We start from the raw sequence: 15,320 nt of genomic DNA on the forward strand, positions 1-15,320 counted from the left end.
GGTCGTGCAGGAAGAACTCCTTCTGCGGGGGCCTGTGTCTCTGGCCTAGCTCCCAGAATCCCCACTGACCTCCTCGTCCGCTCCGAGCCCATCCTCCTCGCCCCGCTCTCTTCATGTCCTTCGGCCTCTGTTGGATCTTTGTGTTCTGTTCATGGAAGTCCTTTCTGTCCTCTGCCCTGCGTTCGGACAAGACTCCCCGCACCTCCGCTAGGGACCAGCAGAACTTAGTTTTCAGGGAATTGTGCCTTCCCCTGGGCAGGGCTGGGTACCCATGCTGTCTAGAGGGGGCCCTGGGCCCACCCCGGGAGCTGGTGGCCTTTCTCCCAGGTGCCTTCTGGAAATCCTGCGGACATTAGGGCGGGCTCATCAGGTGACCTAGAGTCAAAGCCCGAAGATCTAGCCCTGACGAAGCAAGCCAGCACCAGGTATGTGGAAACGTGTTAGGAGTGGGGAAGTCGTGTGGATGGGGGACTGTCCTGAGAACAGCGGAGACCCTCAGGACTCCTTAACACGGTGAGGGGAGCAGGTCTGCGTGGTGGAGGGCGCGGTAACCTTTCTGTTGGTTTGCACCTGTGCTTGGCCGTGTGCATCTTTCTCTGATCCCTGATCTTTTCTCACTGCCGTATCTCCTCTCGTGTCCTGACGTCTGGTCCGTGCTCAGCCTGGAGAAAAAAGGCCGCGTGTACCTGGTTGGCTGGCAGACCCTGGGCATCATGGCCATCATGGATGGAGTGGAGTGTATCCACAGCTTTGGTGCCGGTGGGACCCCAGTCCAGACTTTCTTCCTGGCTCCTCCTGAATGCAAACCGATTTCCTCCCCCCATCCCCAGCCCATGGGGGTTCCTCATTCGATGTCCAGACTATCCTGTTTGAATAGGCATTTCAGTCAAATGCTCCTTGCTGTGAACCCCTACTCAGGCCTTGGTCCCTCAACTCCCAGCCCCGCTTAGCTGTGGCCTCCCATGTGTGTGACACCTCACCCTACACCCCTTTTGGCACTTTCCTTCAAGACCATGAACATTCCCCCAAGCCTAGAATCAATCTTTCCTATAAAGCCCATGACTCCTTTCTTCCTGTCCTTAAACAGGTCTGGAACTTATCCCCTGGGGTTAAGTGGGGGCTGCTGTATTTAGAAACCTAGGTGCTAGGTACGCTCCCTGCTACTGCTGACTTTGCCTCTAAGCAAAATTCTTTGGTAGAAAGAACAAGGAAATACAGGAACACCTGGGTGGCACAGTCGGTTAAATGTTGGACTCTTGATTTTGGTTCAGGTTATGACCTCAGGGTCACGAGATTGAGCCCCACATCTGGTTACAAGCTCAGCGTGGAGTCTGCTTGAGATCCTCTCGCTCCCTCTGGCCCTCTCCCTGCTTGCATGCGCGCGCATGTGCTCTCTTTTTCTCCTCTGTCTCAGAAAAGAAGGAAAGAAAGAAAGAAAGAAAGAAAGAACAAGGAAACACAGTTGATCTTGAACAACATGGGGGTTAGAAGCACTGGCAACCCAGTTGAAAATCCCTGTATAACGTTTGACTCCCCCAGACTTAACTAATAGCGTACTCTAGACCAGAAGCCTTCCCAATAACATACTCAATTAACACATATTTTTAAAATTATATGTATCTTATGCTGTATCCTTACAATAAAATAAGCTAGAGAAAAGAAAACATTAAGAAAATAATACAGAGGGGCGCCTGGGTGGTTCATTTGTCAAGCATCTGTCTTCTGTTCAGGTCATGATCCCGGGGTCCTGGGATCGAGCCCCGCATTGGCTCCCTGCTCTGCGGGAAGCCTGCTTCTCCCTCTCCCACTCCCCCTGCTGTGTTCCCTCTCTTGCTGTGTCTCTGTCTGTCAAATAAATAAATAAAATCTTAAAAAAAAAGAAAACCATACAGAAAATTCATTTATAGTACACCACCCTGTTTTGAAAAAATATCTGCATATAAGTGGACCTGTGTAGTTCAAACCTTTGTTGTCCAAGGGTCAACAGTATTTTTTTTCACATAAGTGTGTGTGTGTGTATATATACACACACTCATACACACACATATATATATATGCACACACATACACACACACACACATTTATGAACGTATGTATGTTCTCCTTCCTGTTTTCCCTTAGTGAGAATGTTGATTCCCAACATCATCACTTTATTTATTCATTTCCTTAGTCCTACAATAAATACCCATTTTGAAATTGCCACCCCGATACCGCTATCATCAACAAACTTACCAAGAAACGGTAAGATTTCTTTGCAGTTCTTTTTGTCTTCTGACCATATTCTATGAAAGATACATAAAGTGTTCAAAAATCACTAGGATTAGGGCGCCTGGGGGGCTCAGTGGGTTGAAGCCTCTGCCTTTGGCTCGGGTCATGATCTTGGGGTCCTGGGATCGAGCCCCACATCAGGCTCTCCGCTCTGTGGGGAGCTTGCTTCCCTCTCTCTCTCTGCCTGCCTCTTTGCCTACTTGTGATCTCTCTGTCAAATAAATAAATAAAATCTTGAAAAAATAGTCAACCAGGATTAAATTTTTTTCTCTCTCTGTAGTTATGTTATCAATATGATATATAGTGAGTTTCATTTCCTTTATTTATTTATTTAGGAGGTTTGTTTTTTTTTTTTTTTAGGATTTTATTTATTTATTTATTTGTCAGAGAGAGCCCAATTTCAGGACTGGATCCCAGGACCTTGGGATCATGACCCGAGCCAAAGGCAGATACTTAACCAACTGAGCCACCCCAGATGTCCCTTTTTGTTTTTGATACCATTTTATCTTTTGATAAAAAGATATCTTATGTAAAACATAATGTGGTTTAAAGTCAAACGGTATAGGGTGTCTGGATGGCTCAGTGGGTAAAGCCTCTGCCTTCAGCTCAGGTCATGATCTCAGGGTCCTGGGATCAGTCCTACCTGCATCAGGCTCTCTGCTCAGTGGAGAACCTGCTTCTTCCTGCTCTCTCTCTGCCTGCCTCTCTCCCTACTTGTGATTTATCTCTCTGTGTGTCAAATAAGTAAATAAAATCTTAACAAAAAGTCAAACTGTATAATTAGGAGATGTCCCATCCCCTTCACTCTTCCTTCCACCTGTTTCCACTCATCCCTTCAGGTAAACAATTTCATTAGTTACTGACTTGCCTTCCTATGTTTCTTTTTGCAAAAAAAGCATATTTGTTTGTACTTTGCAATTTTTTCTTTTACAAGAGGCCCTGTGCTATGTATATTCTTTTGGGCTTCAATGAGATATTCTGAAAATAACTCCACTTGGGTTTATAAAACCCTTCCTCATTATTTTTTACATTTGTGTGTAGATTGTACATGTGCAGGAATGATTGGGGCAGTCTCTGATGTAGGGCATTTGGTGTCTCCGGCGTTTTGCTGTTACCAATAATGATGCAATGAATATGCGTGTGTTTCTGTAATGTAGAAGTGTATCTTTGGGTAAATTACTAGAAGAACAAGAGCTGGATGAAAGGATAAATACATACGTAATTCCATGAGATACGGCAGCATTTCCCCTCAGAAGGATTGTCCCATTTTGCTTCTTGTACCAGCAATATAGAAGAACGCCTTTTTCCTATAGTTCCTTTAAAAAAAAAAAAAAAAAAGATTTATTTATTTATTTGAGGGAGGGGAGGGCGGAGGGAGAGAGTCTTATGTGGACTCCACACTGAGTGTGGAGCCCAGCATGGGGCTCAATCCCATGACCCCGAGATCAGGACCTGAGCCAAAACCAAGAGTTGGATGCTTCACCAACTGAGCCACCAAGGCACCCCTTCCCCATAGCCTCTTTAAAAGCATTCAAAAGCTTTTGAATTTTTGCCAATCTGGTATATGAGAAATTCTATTTCTGTGTGGTTTTCATTTCTATTTTACTTATTATATGTTTGGTTGAACATCTTTTCACATGCTTAAAGGTCTTTAGTAGATCTTTTTCTTTGTGAACTGTGTATTCATGTAAATACATGATATACACTCATTCTCTAATGGTATTGGGGTCTGTATGTCCCCTTGATTTTTAGTACTTTATTTCTATTTAAAGATATGTTTATTTGAGAGAGAGAGAGAGTGAGAGAGCAAGCAGGGGGAGTGACATGCAGAGGGAGAGAGAGAGAAGCAGGCTCCCCGCTAAGCAATGACCTCGATACTGGCCTTGATCATGACCTGAGCAGAAGGCAGATGCTTAACTGACTGAGCCCCTGACTTTTAGTACTTCGTAAGTCAGGGGCATTAATTCTTTCTTTCTGATATGGATTGTAAATATTTCATTTGGGTTTTAACCATGCAAATGTCTTTGTTTTAATTCTACTGGGGTAGAACTTATTAATCCATTTTTTTTCAATTTACTTATTTTCAGAAAAACATTATTCATTATTTTTTCACCACACCCAGTGCTCCATGCAAGCCATGCCCTCTATAATACCCACCACCTGGTACCCCAACCTCCCACCCCCCCGCCACTTCAAACCCCTCAGACTGTTTTTCAGAGTCCATAGTCTCTCATGGTTCACCTATTAATCCATTTTTTGTTGAATCTGGACCGTGAGGCACAAAAAGCTCTCTGCTACCCCCAGGTTGTAAAGGGACTCCACCTGTGTTTTCTTCTAGTACATGTTTCTTCTAGTAAAAATGGTTTCTTTTTTCCTTTCCTTCTTTTTTTTTTTTTTTTTAAACACTTAGGCCTGCAATTCATTAGTTTATTCTTGTCTGTGGGTTAAGGTATGAACCCAATTTAATTTTTTTCTATGTGACTATCTGATTGTCTCTCTCCATATATATATAATTTATTCAAGAGAGAGAGAGAGCAAGAGAGAAGGAGCTGGGGGAGGGGCAGAAGCAGGCTCCCCGTTGAGCAGAGAGCCCCATGGGGAGCTCCATCCCTGGACCCCGAGATCATGACCTGAGCTGAAGGCAGACGTTAACCAACTGAGCCCCCCAAATGCCCCATCTCAATACATTTTTAAAATTCATCTTTTCCTGAGTGATTTGAGATGCAGCCTCTATCAGATACTTAGTTCCCATGTGCACTGGTTTATTTCTGGACTTTCTGTTCTGTTCTACCAGTCTGTCTATTGATGTGATGATGCCATTCAGTTTAAATACAGAGGCTTATTGTGGGCTTAATATTTGAAAGATTAATGCTTCTCTCACTCTTCTTTTTAAGGATTTTTCTAGGTACAGTTGCTGCCTTTTTTCTATATGGACTTTAAAATGAATGTGTCTGGATTCAGATTATGTACACTTGAAAATATTTTTGTGTTAATGATAGTTCATGGTACAAATGGTTATTTGATGGTCAGTGACATAAATGATATAACCCAGATTTGACTGATCTCTTTCCCACAGGGCAGTCTGTGTACTGCATACTAGCTAGCTTCATTCCGATTGGTCGGATTTCTGCGTGCACTCTTTTTTTTTTTTTTAACCTAATGAGCCACAATATATTTTTCTTGTTTTTTTTTTTTTTCTTCCAGTTTTATCTAAATTCCTGTTAGTTAACGTACAGTGTAATGTTAGTTTCAGGTGCATAGTATCATGATTCAACACTTCCATACAACACCCGGTGCCCATCACAAGCGCACTCCTTAATCCCCATCTCCTGCTTCACCGACCCGCCCCCACCTACTACCCCTCTGGTAACCATTGCTCTGTAGCTAACAGTCTGTTTCCTGGTTTGCCTCTCTCTCTGTCTCTCTCTCTCATTTCCCCCTTTGTTTTGTTTCTTAAATTCCACACACGAGTGAAATCCTACGGTGTGCATCTTCTTCAGACTGACTGACTTCACTTATCCTCATAGTCTCTAGCTGCATCCACATCCTTGCAAATGTTCCTCTTCAGTACTCATGTCCTTGTCGATCGCTTGTTAAGTATTTTCAATATACCCTCTGCAAGGGGTGTGTGTGACCTGCTCCTTCTAGAATGCCAGCATAAGGAGGCAGAAGTAGTGGTAGCTTCTTCCCTAGCCTGGCAAGGACCCAGTAATGAATCCCCTCAGTTCATTTTCTAGACTCTTGTTACAGTAATAGATGCAAAGTGCAGTAATAGAAGGTTATATAAGGGCAAGAGATGAGGGCCAAGGACAGGGGGGCTTTCACTCACAGTACTGTGTGTTTGCACAGTGTTTTAGTATTCAGTGTGCTTTCATATAGATTATCTTATTCCCCCAAGGAGATGATTGTGACCAAGTAGGGAATGCCTTCATCACAGATCAGAAGACCTGGATTTAGGTTCCGATTCTACATGTCACTATCATATAAACTTATTCAAGTGGCTTCTTTTTTTTTTTTTTAAAGATTTTATTTATTTGTTTGACAGAGAGAGACATAGCGAGAGAGGGAACACAAGCAGAGGATTGGGAAAGGGAGAAGCAGGCTTCCCATGGAGCAGGGAGCCAGCCGGATGTAGGGCTTGATCCCAGGACCTGGGATCATGACCTGAGCTGAAATGAAGGCAGATGCTTAACGAATGAGCCACCAAGGCACCCGAAGGCAGACTATAATCTTCTAATAAATAATATTCTGACAAGAACTTTAAATATATTCACAGTAGGTACATTTTATTCGAATGTCTGTATAAATAGGACTTGATGTTGAACAGGAAGAGGTTTTTCCAAAGGGTTAAAATTTATTCAACAACAGAACTTGGTCCTTCCCTTCAGTTCTTCTCCAAACTTGGTCACCCCACATATCACTGTCAGAGGTCCACCCTCGCTAATCATTTCCATCACACGCAAAGTCTAAAAGTCTTCCGGTGGCCCTTTCCATTTCTCTGGAAATCTCTTTAACTGCTTTCGGTTGCGACAGAAGTGTAAGGTTTTCACCCGCTCACACTCTACTGGAGCCCGAAACACATCCCTGCATTCTCTTGTTTAAATGGAGGCTGTTCGTCCCGCATGTACAAATGGAGAACTGAACAGTAACTCACAAAAAATGTAGCAGCTCCATATGCAGAAACTGTAACTTTGCTTTACAGTTTTTTCATTAAAGAATTAATTTTATTATCTTTCCACAAAGAAGTGATAAAGACACCTGTGAAAACTTTGAGAAGGCACTTTAAAAATCCTGAAATGAAAAATTCTAAAGTATAAATCATGATATGTCATCTGTGATTTACAAAGAAGAATAAAATAAATTCTTCAAGTTGGAATTTAGAATTTCTGAATGAGTTTGACAGGGATTTACTCAAAGGAATCAGAACGACAGGACTTAAGACTTTCTATTTTAACTCCAGTTGAGTTTTTAAAAAAGCTCCCCAGTTGTCGGCAGGCGTGGCCCACACCTCCCTTGCTGCCCCGCTCCGGGTGACATTAACCGAGGGACAGATTAGTGCGTGGACGTGCTGGGCTCTTTGTGTAACTGACTCAAGTGGTCGCCTTTTATATTTTTCCCTTATGTTTTAAAGAAAAGTAAATATACATATGGCAAGAAATGTAAATGATACAGGAAGACCTAAAATAATAGGTAAGTATCTTTTTTTTCCATAGCCTAGAAAGTCTGAGGTCTTCAAAATCATTTAGCAGTCATGTGAATCATTTGCAAATTGAAGCGAACCTTGGAGTCTCATTATCTAAAAAGAATTTTCAGTCCTTTGGAATGCTGTTGATTTTCTCATCTATTACCTCTGTTCCAGAGGCAAGCCATGCAGTCTTGTCCTTCTTAAAAGAACCGATTACAAAAGCGACATGCGCTCTGCTCAGGGACAGCGAGTAGACACCTCCTTGCTCTCCGCGGATCTGTTCCTGGCTCCGGACAGAGGCCTAGGTGTCACCCATGAAAGTCAGGTATCACATTTACTACCAAGGCATTTTCAACAGCCAGACTTTTCTTAATCGAAATGAATCACCTGGTCCTTGCTTAATTCTAACAGACCCGTGTTGCCTGGACATTAAATAGATAAATATTTTTATTTAACATTGTACAAAAGGGCAGGAGCCATAGAATCCCAAGCATTCAAGCTAAAACGGAGTCAAACCTTTCCTAGAGAACAAAGGGAAGGTGAAACAGCAAGGGGCCACGGATGGCAATTCCTTCAGAGAAATTCCCATCCCGGTGATGAGAGGCTGGGTTGGGGGGAGGGCCTCCTTCCCCAGAGGCTGCTCTCTCTGCAGTGGGCAAGCAAGGCTTACAGAGATGGGGCAGGGGCTCAGCCAAGCCCTTCCTGAATGCCTCGGATCCTTCTGGCCAGCTGCACGTCCTTCGGGAAGAGAGTGACCCGGCCGGCGTGTAAGGACAGGAGATAGGCGTCCTCAAAGAGATGAACTAGAAAGGCTTCTGCGGCCTGGGGGGCAGAGAGAAACGGGATGCGATGGGCATGGGCTGCTTCGTTCTAGGAGCCCCATCACCCATGGTCTCTGAGGGCTCCCAGTGCTGTCTGAAAGGCTGCCCACAAAACGAGGGTGGACTGTGCCTGGGAATTCTGCTATCACCACAGAAAGATCTGGCCTCCAAACCCCGGGCGTTCCTTGATGGTGTCTTTAAGGAGGCAAGAGTCAGCATGTGGCACATCTCAGTCAGCCCTGTGGAATTCAAGAATGCCTTTCTCCTGTCCCCACCAAAGTGAACCCACTTCTTACCTCTTGTAGGGCCAATAGGGCCTGGGCTTGCCAAGAGAAGTCCACCCCGCGGGTGAATTTAACGCATATCTCTCTTGCCTGTAAAGGAGGGGTGGGAGGGGGAGCAAGGGAGAAAGGGAATGGGGAGTGGACAGTAAAAGAAGAGAGATTCAAGGGTTAGATCCTCTCCATGAATTTCTGTGAATCTTCACTTCTGTGATACCTTTGTGGCCCTTAATCTTAGGACCTAACTAGCAGCCGGTGTCACCTCCTAGGAGTTGCGGAATTGGGATGTCTCCTGCTGGTGGTTGGGAGAGGAGGAGGAAATCTCCCAGGGTAGGAAGAGGGGTCAAGCATGGATGGATGAAGGAGTCCCTATTTCTATAACCAAAGAGCACAGGCACAGGTTCAGAGGTGGTGGGGGTTAGAAACTAATTCCATAAAGAACCGGAGGGCACCGTTGGTGGGCTCATGTTTTCCAAAGATGAAGAGTCCTGTGCCAGGTTAGAGAAGAGGTTCCCTCAGCCATTCAGGCAAGAGATTTGACAGAGTCTGCACTACCGGGGAGAGTTAAAGAAAGGAGGCAGCAGGGGGTTGGCGGAGCTCACCAGGCGGCCAAAGGGGCTCTTCCTTATCAGCAGGCCCGTGCTCTTCTGAAGCGTTCGGATTTCCTTCAGAATCCGGGATCTCCGGGGACCACGCTGATGGGAGGAAGCGCCTGAGAAGAGTTGGGTTGGCAAGTGGAGTGTCAGTAGCTGAGCCTCTCAGCGTGGCTGACACAGGCCAACTGCCAGATGGCCAGGCTGCCATTCGCTCCACGGAAGCAGGGATTTCGGTCTATCATTTACTATGATTATCTTCAGCAGCTGGAGAACAGTGGATAGAGGCTACATAAATTTTTGCTAAATGAATGAGTGGTCCTCTGAGGATCCATCCTCAGTAATGATCCTTTGAGGGTATTATCTTAAATGCCAACTCTTCCAGGAAGCCTTTCCTGATTCCCAGTCACTTCCAAACTGATAGGTCACCTTCCTCCTCTGAGCCCTGCAGTACTTTGGGCCTCTTTACTTTTTCCCATCTAGATTAGAAACTCAGTTATTTTATTTTATTTTTGAGCTGGAAGGAATCTGAGAGGTTCTCTAGCACAATTCCCTGTCTCCGTTATTCTGAGACCCAAAGAAGTGAAGACAATTGGCCAGAGCTTATTTGTGGCCAAGGAGGGACCTTGGACGTGGCATAACTCAGTGCCTATGTTGGGCCACTGAGCTATGGAGCCAAAGCTTTTTTGGCTCAAAGACCAATTCCAACAACAAAAAAGAAAAAAAATCTTAAAAATATTCCCAAAAGTAGAGGTCAAAAAAATGAAATTCTGATTTGAAATTAAAAACACAAAAATAAAAAATAAAAAAAAACAACCCACAAAGAAACAAAAACAAAACTTCGAACTATTGTGTTGAAGAAGAAACTTAATTGACATTAGACTATTTAGAAGTGAATCAAAAGTCTACATCTCAAAACTTTGAGATACAGCTAAATAGTACTAGAGGAAAATGTGCAGGTTCAAGATCGATTCTCCATTAAAAAAACAAAAGCTTGAAAAGGCAGCTGAGCTCAGTATTCACCTCAAGTGTTAGGAAGAGAAGTACTAAAATAAACCAAAAGAAGATAACCAAATGTTCAAGATAATAAAACAATGAAAAAGAGAATAACAAAAAACAGTATGATTGTTAGATAAATAAAATCAAGGACCAACAAAAAAACACTAAACCACTCCTAAGCTGAACAAAGAATAAAAAGAAAAACCTCCATGAAAACTAACATTTTTTAAAAAATAAGTTTTTTTCTTTATTTATTTGACACAGAGAGAGAGACAGACAGAGGGAGAGCACAAGCTGGGGGAGCGGCAGGCAGGGGGAGAGGGAGAAGCAGGCTCCCCACTGAGCAGGTAGTGAACCTTGAGATCATGACCTGAGCTGATGGCAGATGCCCAACTATCTGAGCCACGCTGGAATCCCCCAAACTAACATTTTGAAGGAGAAAATTAGCTCCAGAAATGTTACTTAAGGTCCAGCCGAGGAAAGAGAAGGCACACCAAGTAGTTAAACCCCTGGGAGGGATTTAATAGTGACCTAACTACAAAGTGTAAGGAGAGCTGCATGAGCAAGTGGGGAATGGGGGCCCGAGAAACAGGGGGGCCTCACACTCAGGTGTCAGGCTACTGGTGTCTACTGCCCCCCATTACTGTTTGGCAATTCACACTCCCTTGGAGGCAGCCTTTAATAGACAGATGCAGCCATCGCAGAAAATGAATGAATACAACCAATCTTACCAACGTGAGAAGGGCAACACCATGTAAGGAAGGAAACAGACTCGACAAACAAAATAACCAATACTGGAGGAATCTGAGTTAGGAAGAAAAAAAGAGACTCTGAGAGAAATATGGGTAATAACCTCAGAGGTGTAAGAGAAGACCTGACATCTTCTCTTACAGAGAAGTTAGATATTTAATCACTGGGTCTTGCAGTGTCAGATACAGAGTTGGGATTTAATCCCAAAGTAACAGGAAGCTATGGGAGAGTTTTAAGGAAGACAGAGAGGTGGTCCACTTACATTTTATTTATCTATTTTTTTAAAGATTTATTTATAGGGCGCCTGGTGGCTCAGTCTGTTAAAAGTTGGACTTCGGCTCAGGTCATCATCCCAGGGTCGCAGGATCAAGCCCCATGTTGGGCTCTGTGCTCAGCAAGGAGTCTGCTTCTCCCTCTCCCTCTGCCCCTCCCCCTCCTTTGCGTGCGCGCAAGCGCGCGCTCTCTCTCTGTGTCAAATAAATAAAACATTTTTTAAAAAGTCCTGGGGCTCCTGGGTGGCTCAGTGGGTTAAAGCCTCTGCCTTCAGCTCAGGTCATGATCTCAGGGTCCTGGGATCGAGCCCTGCGCATGGGGCTCTCTGTTCAGCAGGGAACCTGCTTCCCCCTCTCTCTCTGCCTGCCTCTCTGCCTACTTGTGATCTCTGCCTGTCAAATAAATAAATAAAATCTTAAAAAAAATAAAATAAAGTCCTTATTTGCAAACAATAACCTACTTAATCATTTCCATGGAAGCAGCTGAACAATAGAATTAGCAAGAGAATTCAGTAAATTGGCTGGGTGCAAAGGTTATTAAGGTTCAGGAAAGAAAAATAACCCATAATGCACTTTTTTCACCCCGCTCTTAACTATCTAGCAGGAGACAAAACAGTTGTTGCCACAAGGAACAGTTCGTGCCCCGTGGGTCTCCCATCCACCAGACCACAGTGCAGAAACTTGAGGACCACAGACCTGCCTTCTTTCGCGATCCCAAACCGCAGGAAGGCAACAAGGTGCGAGCACTCCAAAGAAGACCCAACAATACCATTCACTTAAGAAACACATACATTGCCCACCCCCCAAACCCCCCACATAAGGACACCTGGAAGGGCACCTTCTAAAAGCAGAATTGTTTGAAATTGTCACCAAAAGCGGCCAATAATTTTGCAACTTAAAAAAGCACAAACACTTAAAAATCCTGTCTGCTGGAGCAAGCTGTGTGTCCTTGTTCAAGTTACCCGGCCTGTCGGCGCATCAGTTTTCTCATCTGTAAAATGGGCACAATGTAAAGTTGAGCTAATTCACGGAAGGAGTTGAACACAACGCCTGGTTAGTGGCAAGTACTCAATAAATGCGAGCAGTAGCAAGAACGAGTATTAGGAGCCAGGCCGCTTGGGCCATCCTTTCTCCTCTGCTCGCTTTCCCCAGTCCCTTGCGGAGCCTGGAACTCGGGGCCGGGCCCGATCAGGTGCGACCCGCAGCAGGACTTTGCCGGGCCGCAGGGGAGCGCCAGCCGGAAGTCGGGAGATTCCGACCCCAGCTCCGCACGCGAGCTCGGTTTTCCGGTCTGTGAAATGGGAACGCGGATCCGACCGTGCCCATCTCACAGCCAGGCTCCAGGGCAAGGGGCCGCGGCCGGTTACCTAAGGAGGGGGCCCGACGAGGGGGCCCGGCGGCCGGGCTCGCGGTGCGCCTCCTCGGGACTTCCGGCTTGCGGCTCCGGCGGCGCGGGCCCATGGCGGGCGCGGAGGGTGGCGGCCCGGAGGCTCCTTTTCTGCCTTCGAGGTCGGGAGACAGAGACTGGCGTCCGGGGAGAAGCCCGGGAACGTCCTGGCCGCGTGCCCCGACCGGGTGAGTGTTCGGCAGCCCCCCGCGGGGCCTCGGTTCGAAGGCCCGGCACTGCCTACTCACTGGCGGCGTTTTTTAAAACCCGAATTCAGCGACTCCCAGTGGCTGGCTCTGGAACGCCCCTGGCACAGAGCGACAGCAGGGAGGGTCAATGGGAGCACAGGCCGAAAGGCGAGCGGCGCGCGCCGAGCGAGGGCGTAACGGATCGACGGTAGGAATCAACCAATAGGAACCTGGAGAAATGAAAGAAGGCGGGAACTTCTGCTCCGCTTGTGCGGGCGCTCAGTTCTGACCCGTCCGACCTTCGTCTTCCCTCTGGTTGGGCAAGAAAGCTCTATTCTGGAGATGTAGTTGCTGCGTTTGTAGAATGCGTACCTGAAGAGAAACAACTTTGTTTAAACATTTTGTGTTTGTCCTATCACCCTGAAGTGGTTTTTAAAGATGAGGAGACAGACCTAGAAAGAAAGGAACAAGCCTATGTCGCGCCCGTGGCCTCCCCAGGAATACCCCACGAATATGGCTCAGAAGCCAGTTTCACTGCGTGAACCTTACTGATGACTGGGGTGGCGGGACAGCCAGGATCTGATGATGTCTTGGCTCACACTCTCCCGCACTGTGGTAGAATCCTCCGAGGGGAGATGACTCCTTCCCTTCATGTTGGAGATAACACGCATTCCGGCCAACTGTACATCTCAGTAGTTAGAATAAAGATTTTATTTTCTACACTTTGTTTCCTTGGATTTTCTAAATGTTTTCCAGTTAACGTGTATCATAATCAGGGAAAATGTCATTACAAAATCAGTGATTTCACGCAACCCTTGTTCCCTGGTGCAGTCAGAGTGGAAAATAGTATGTTGATTAACCAAAAAAATTAAATTAGAAAATTAAATGTAGAATTAAATGTAGAATTACTAGCAATTCCACTTCTGGGTATACACTCAAAGGAATTAAAGGCAAGGACTTGAGCTGGTATTTGTACACTAATGCTCACATCAATGTTACTCACAAGAGCCCAAAATGTCCAAACGGATGAATAGATAAACAAAATGTAGTGCATACATACAATGAGATACTATTCAGCCTTAAAAAGAAAGTAAATTCTGACACGTTACAACGTGAATAAACCTTGAAGGCATTAGGGTAAGCAAAATACAACAGACACAAGAGGAGAACTACTGTTTGATTCCACTTACATTAGGTACATTACAGTGGTCAAATTCATAGATAGAAAGTAGGGTGGTGGTTGTCAGGGGCTCAAGGGAAAGGAGGAACAAAGAATTAGTGTTGAACGGGTACAAACTCTCAGTTTGGGAAGATAAAGTTCCGGGGATGGATAGTGGTTACCACTGCATAGCAAGGAGAATCCAATGCCACTGATAATCAAAATGGTGTTTTGTTGTGTGCATTTTATGATTTTTAAGAAGAGAAGGGAAAGGGCAAAGGAAGGGGAAAAAAAGGGAAGCAGCTATACTTGGGGATACTCTGTGTGTCCACCGTGATGGAGGGTGGGGTGAGCAGTCTGGTCCAGGAGATCCATTCTTTGGTGGAGGCCTACGCAATGTAAGATCCGACAGCCAGGGGCTCTAAAATGTAAGCCCACTCCTTGAAAGGCTCTTGTATTTATTCAATATTTCTCTAGTTGAGACTCTAATCAATTGAACGTTGTTTTACTGGTCTCTGCCTTTAGTGATCTTTCCAAACAGCAATTTGGATCCAATCATTCCCTTGCCTAAAACTCCCCCAGGGTACTCTAGGTCTACAGAGTTGTCAACTCATGCCACCGCAAAATCTAAAAGGTACAGCACCATGTGGGCGCTTGCCCCTACCTCTTTGACCTTGTCTCTGGCCACTTTTAGCATTGCATGCTTATTTCCAGGCATACCTGTCTACTTATCTGCAGTTCTTGAATACATCACTTACATGTTTCTGAGCTTTTCACAAGCTCCCGGCCAGGGAGACTCTGGCCTGTTCTTTAACACTCAGCTCTTGAGTGGAGCTCTCTGGGCATTCTAGGCCGAGTTAGCTGATCACTCCTGTACGGCCTCCTTTGTATCTCATACAAAGGCCCCTTATGCACATCACACTGTGCTGGAATTCTTTCTTTACACATTTGTTTCCTGTTTTTCTTTCCTGGATCCACAGCCCTCAGAGCACATCCGTTCTCAATAAAGTTGGCTGAATTCTGGGAGAGTAGTCCTCTACTGAAGGTTTTTTGAGAAGTGTTCCTAATGAAGATGGGTGATTTATCAACTTCTGTATCTAGGGGAAATTCCCTGCTGACCTTAAGTTTTGAAAGGATGTAGTCAACAAAAGGCCAAAGGGGCTTTTAACTAAGGCAAATATGAAAGCATGAGGTTATCTGTAAGTGGGTCAGGGAGGTATACATATTCAGTAATGCAGAGAACCTCTTCTTTTTATAGGTTGCTAAGGCCTTTAGAGGTAACATGACTTGTCCAAGGTCACCCAAAGTCGAAGCTCTCTGACTTCTCCTTCTTTCTTCTACACCAGGTGGCCCTTTGCTCCACTCCTCCTACTGTCCTCAGCGGGGGTCAGAGCTCTGACCTCTCTGAGAGCTGTT

General features: G+C 45.3%; 1 protein-coding gene across 1 annotated transcript; it reads right to left on the reverse strand.

The window, feature by feature from the left end:
• Window positions 1-6,534: 6,534 nt before the first annotated feature.
• On the reverse strand, window positions 6,535-12,821 carry CENPA (centromere protein A). Its single transcript, XM_044261931.1, has 4 exons — window positions 12,538-12,821; window positions 9,159-9,268; window positions 8,572-8,649; window positions 6,535-8,276 (listed from the first exon to the last, which is right to left on the reverse strand). The coding sequence occupies exons 1-4, from the start codon at window positions 12,629-12,631 to the stop codon at window positions 8,142-8,144; spliced, it is 417 nt and encodes a 138-aa protein (XP_044117866.1). The 5' UTR covers window positions 12,632-12,821; the 3' UTR covers window positions 6,535-8,141.
• Window positions 12,822-15,320: the final 2,499 nt, after the last annotated feature.

Source organism: Neovison vison, chromosome 8, assembly GCF_020171115.1.
Source record: "Neovison vison isolate M4711 chromosome 8, ASM_NN_V1, whole genome shotgun sequence".
Classification (NCBI taxonomy): domain Eukaryota; kingdom Metazoa; phylum Chordata; class Mammalia; order Carnivora; family Mustelidae; genus Neogale; species Neogale vison.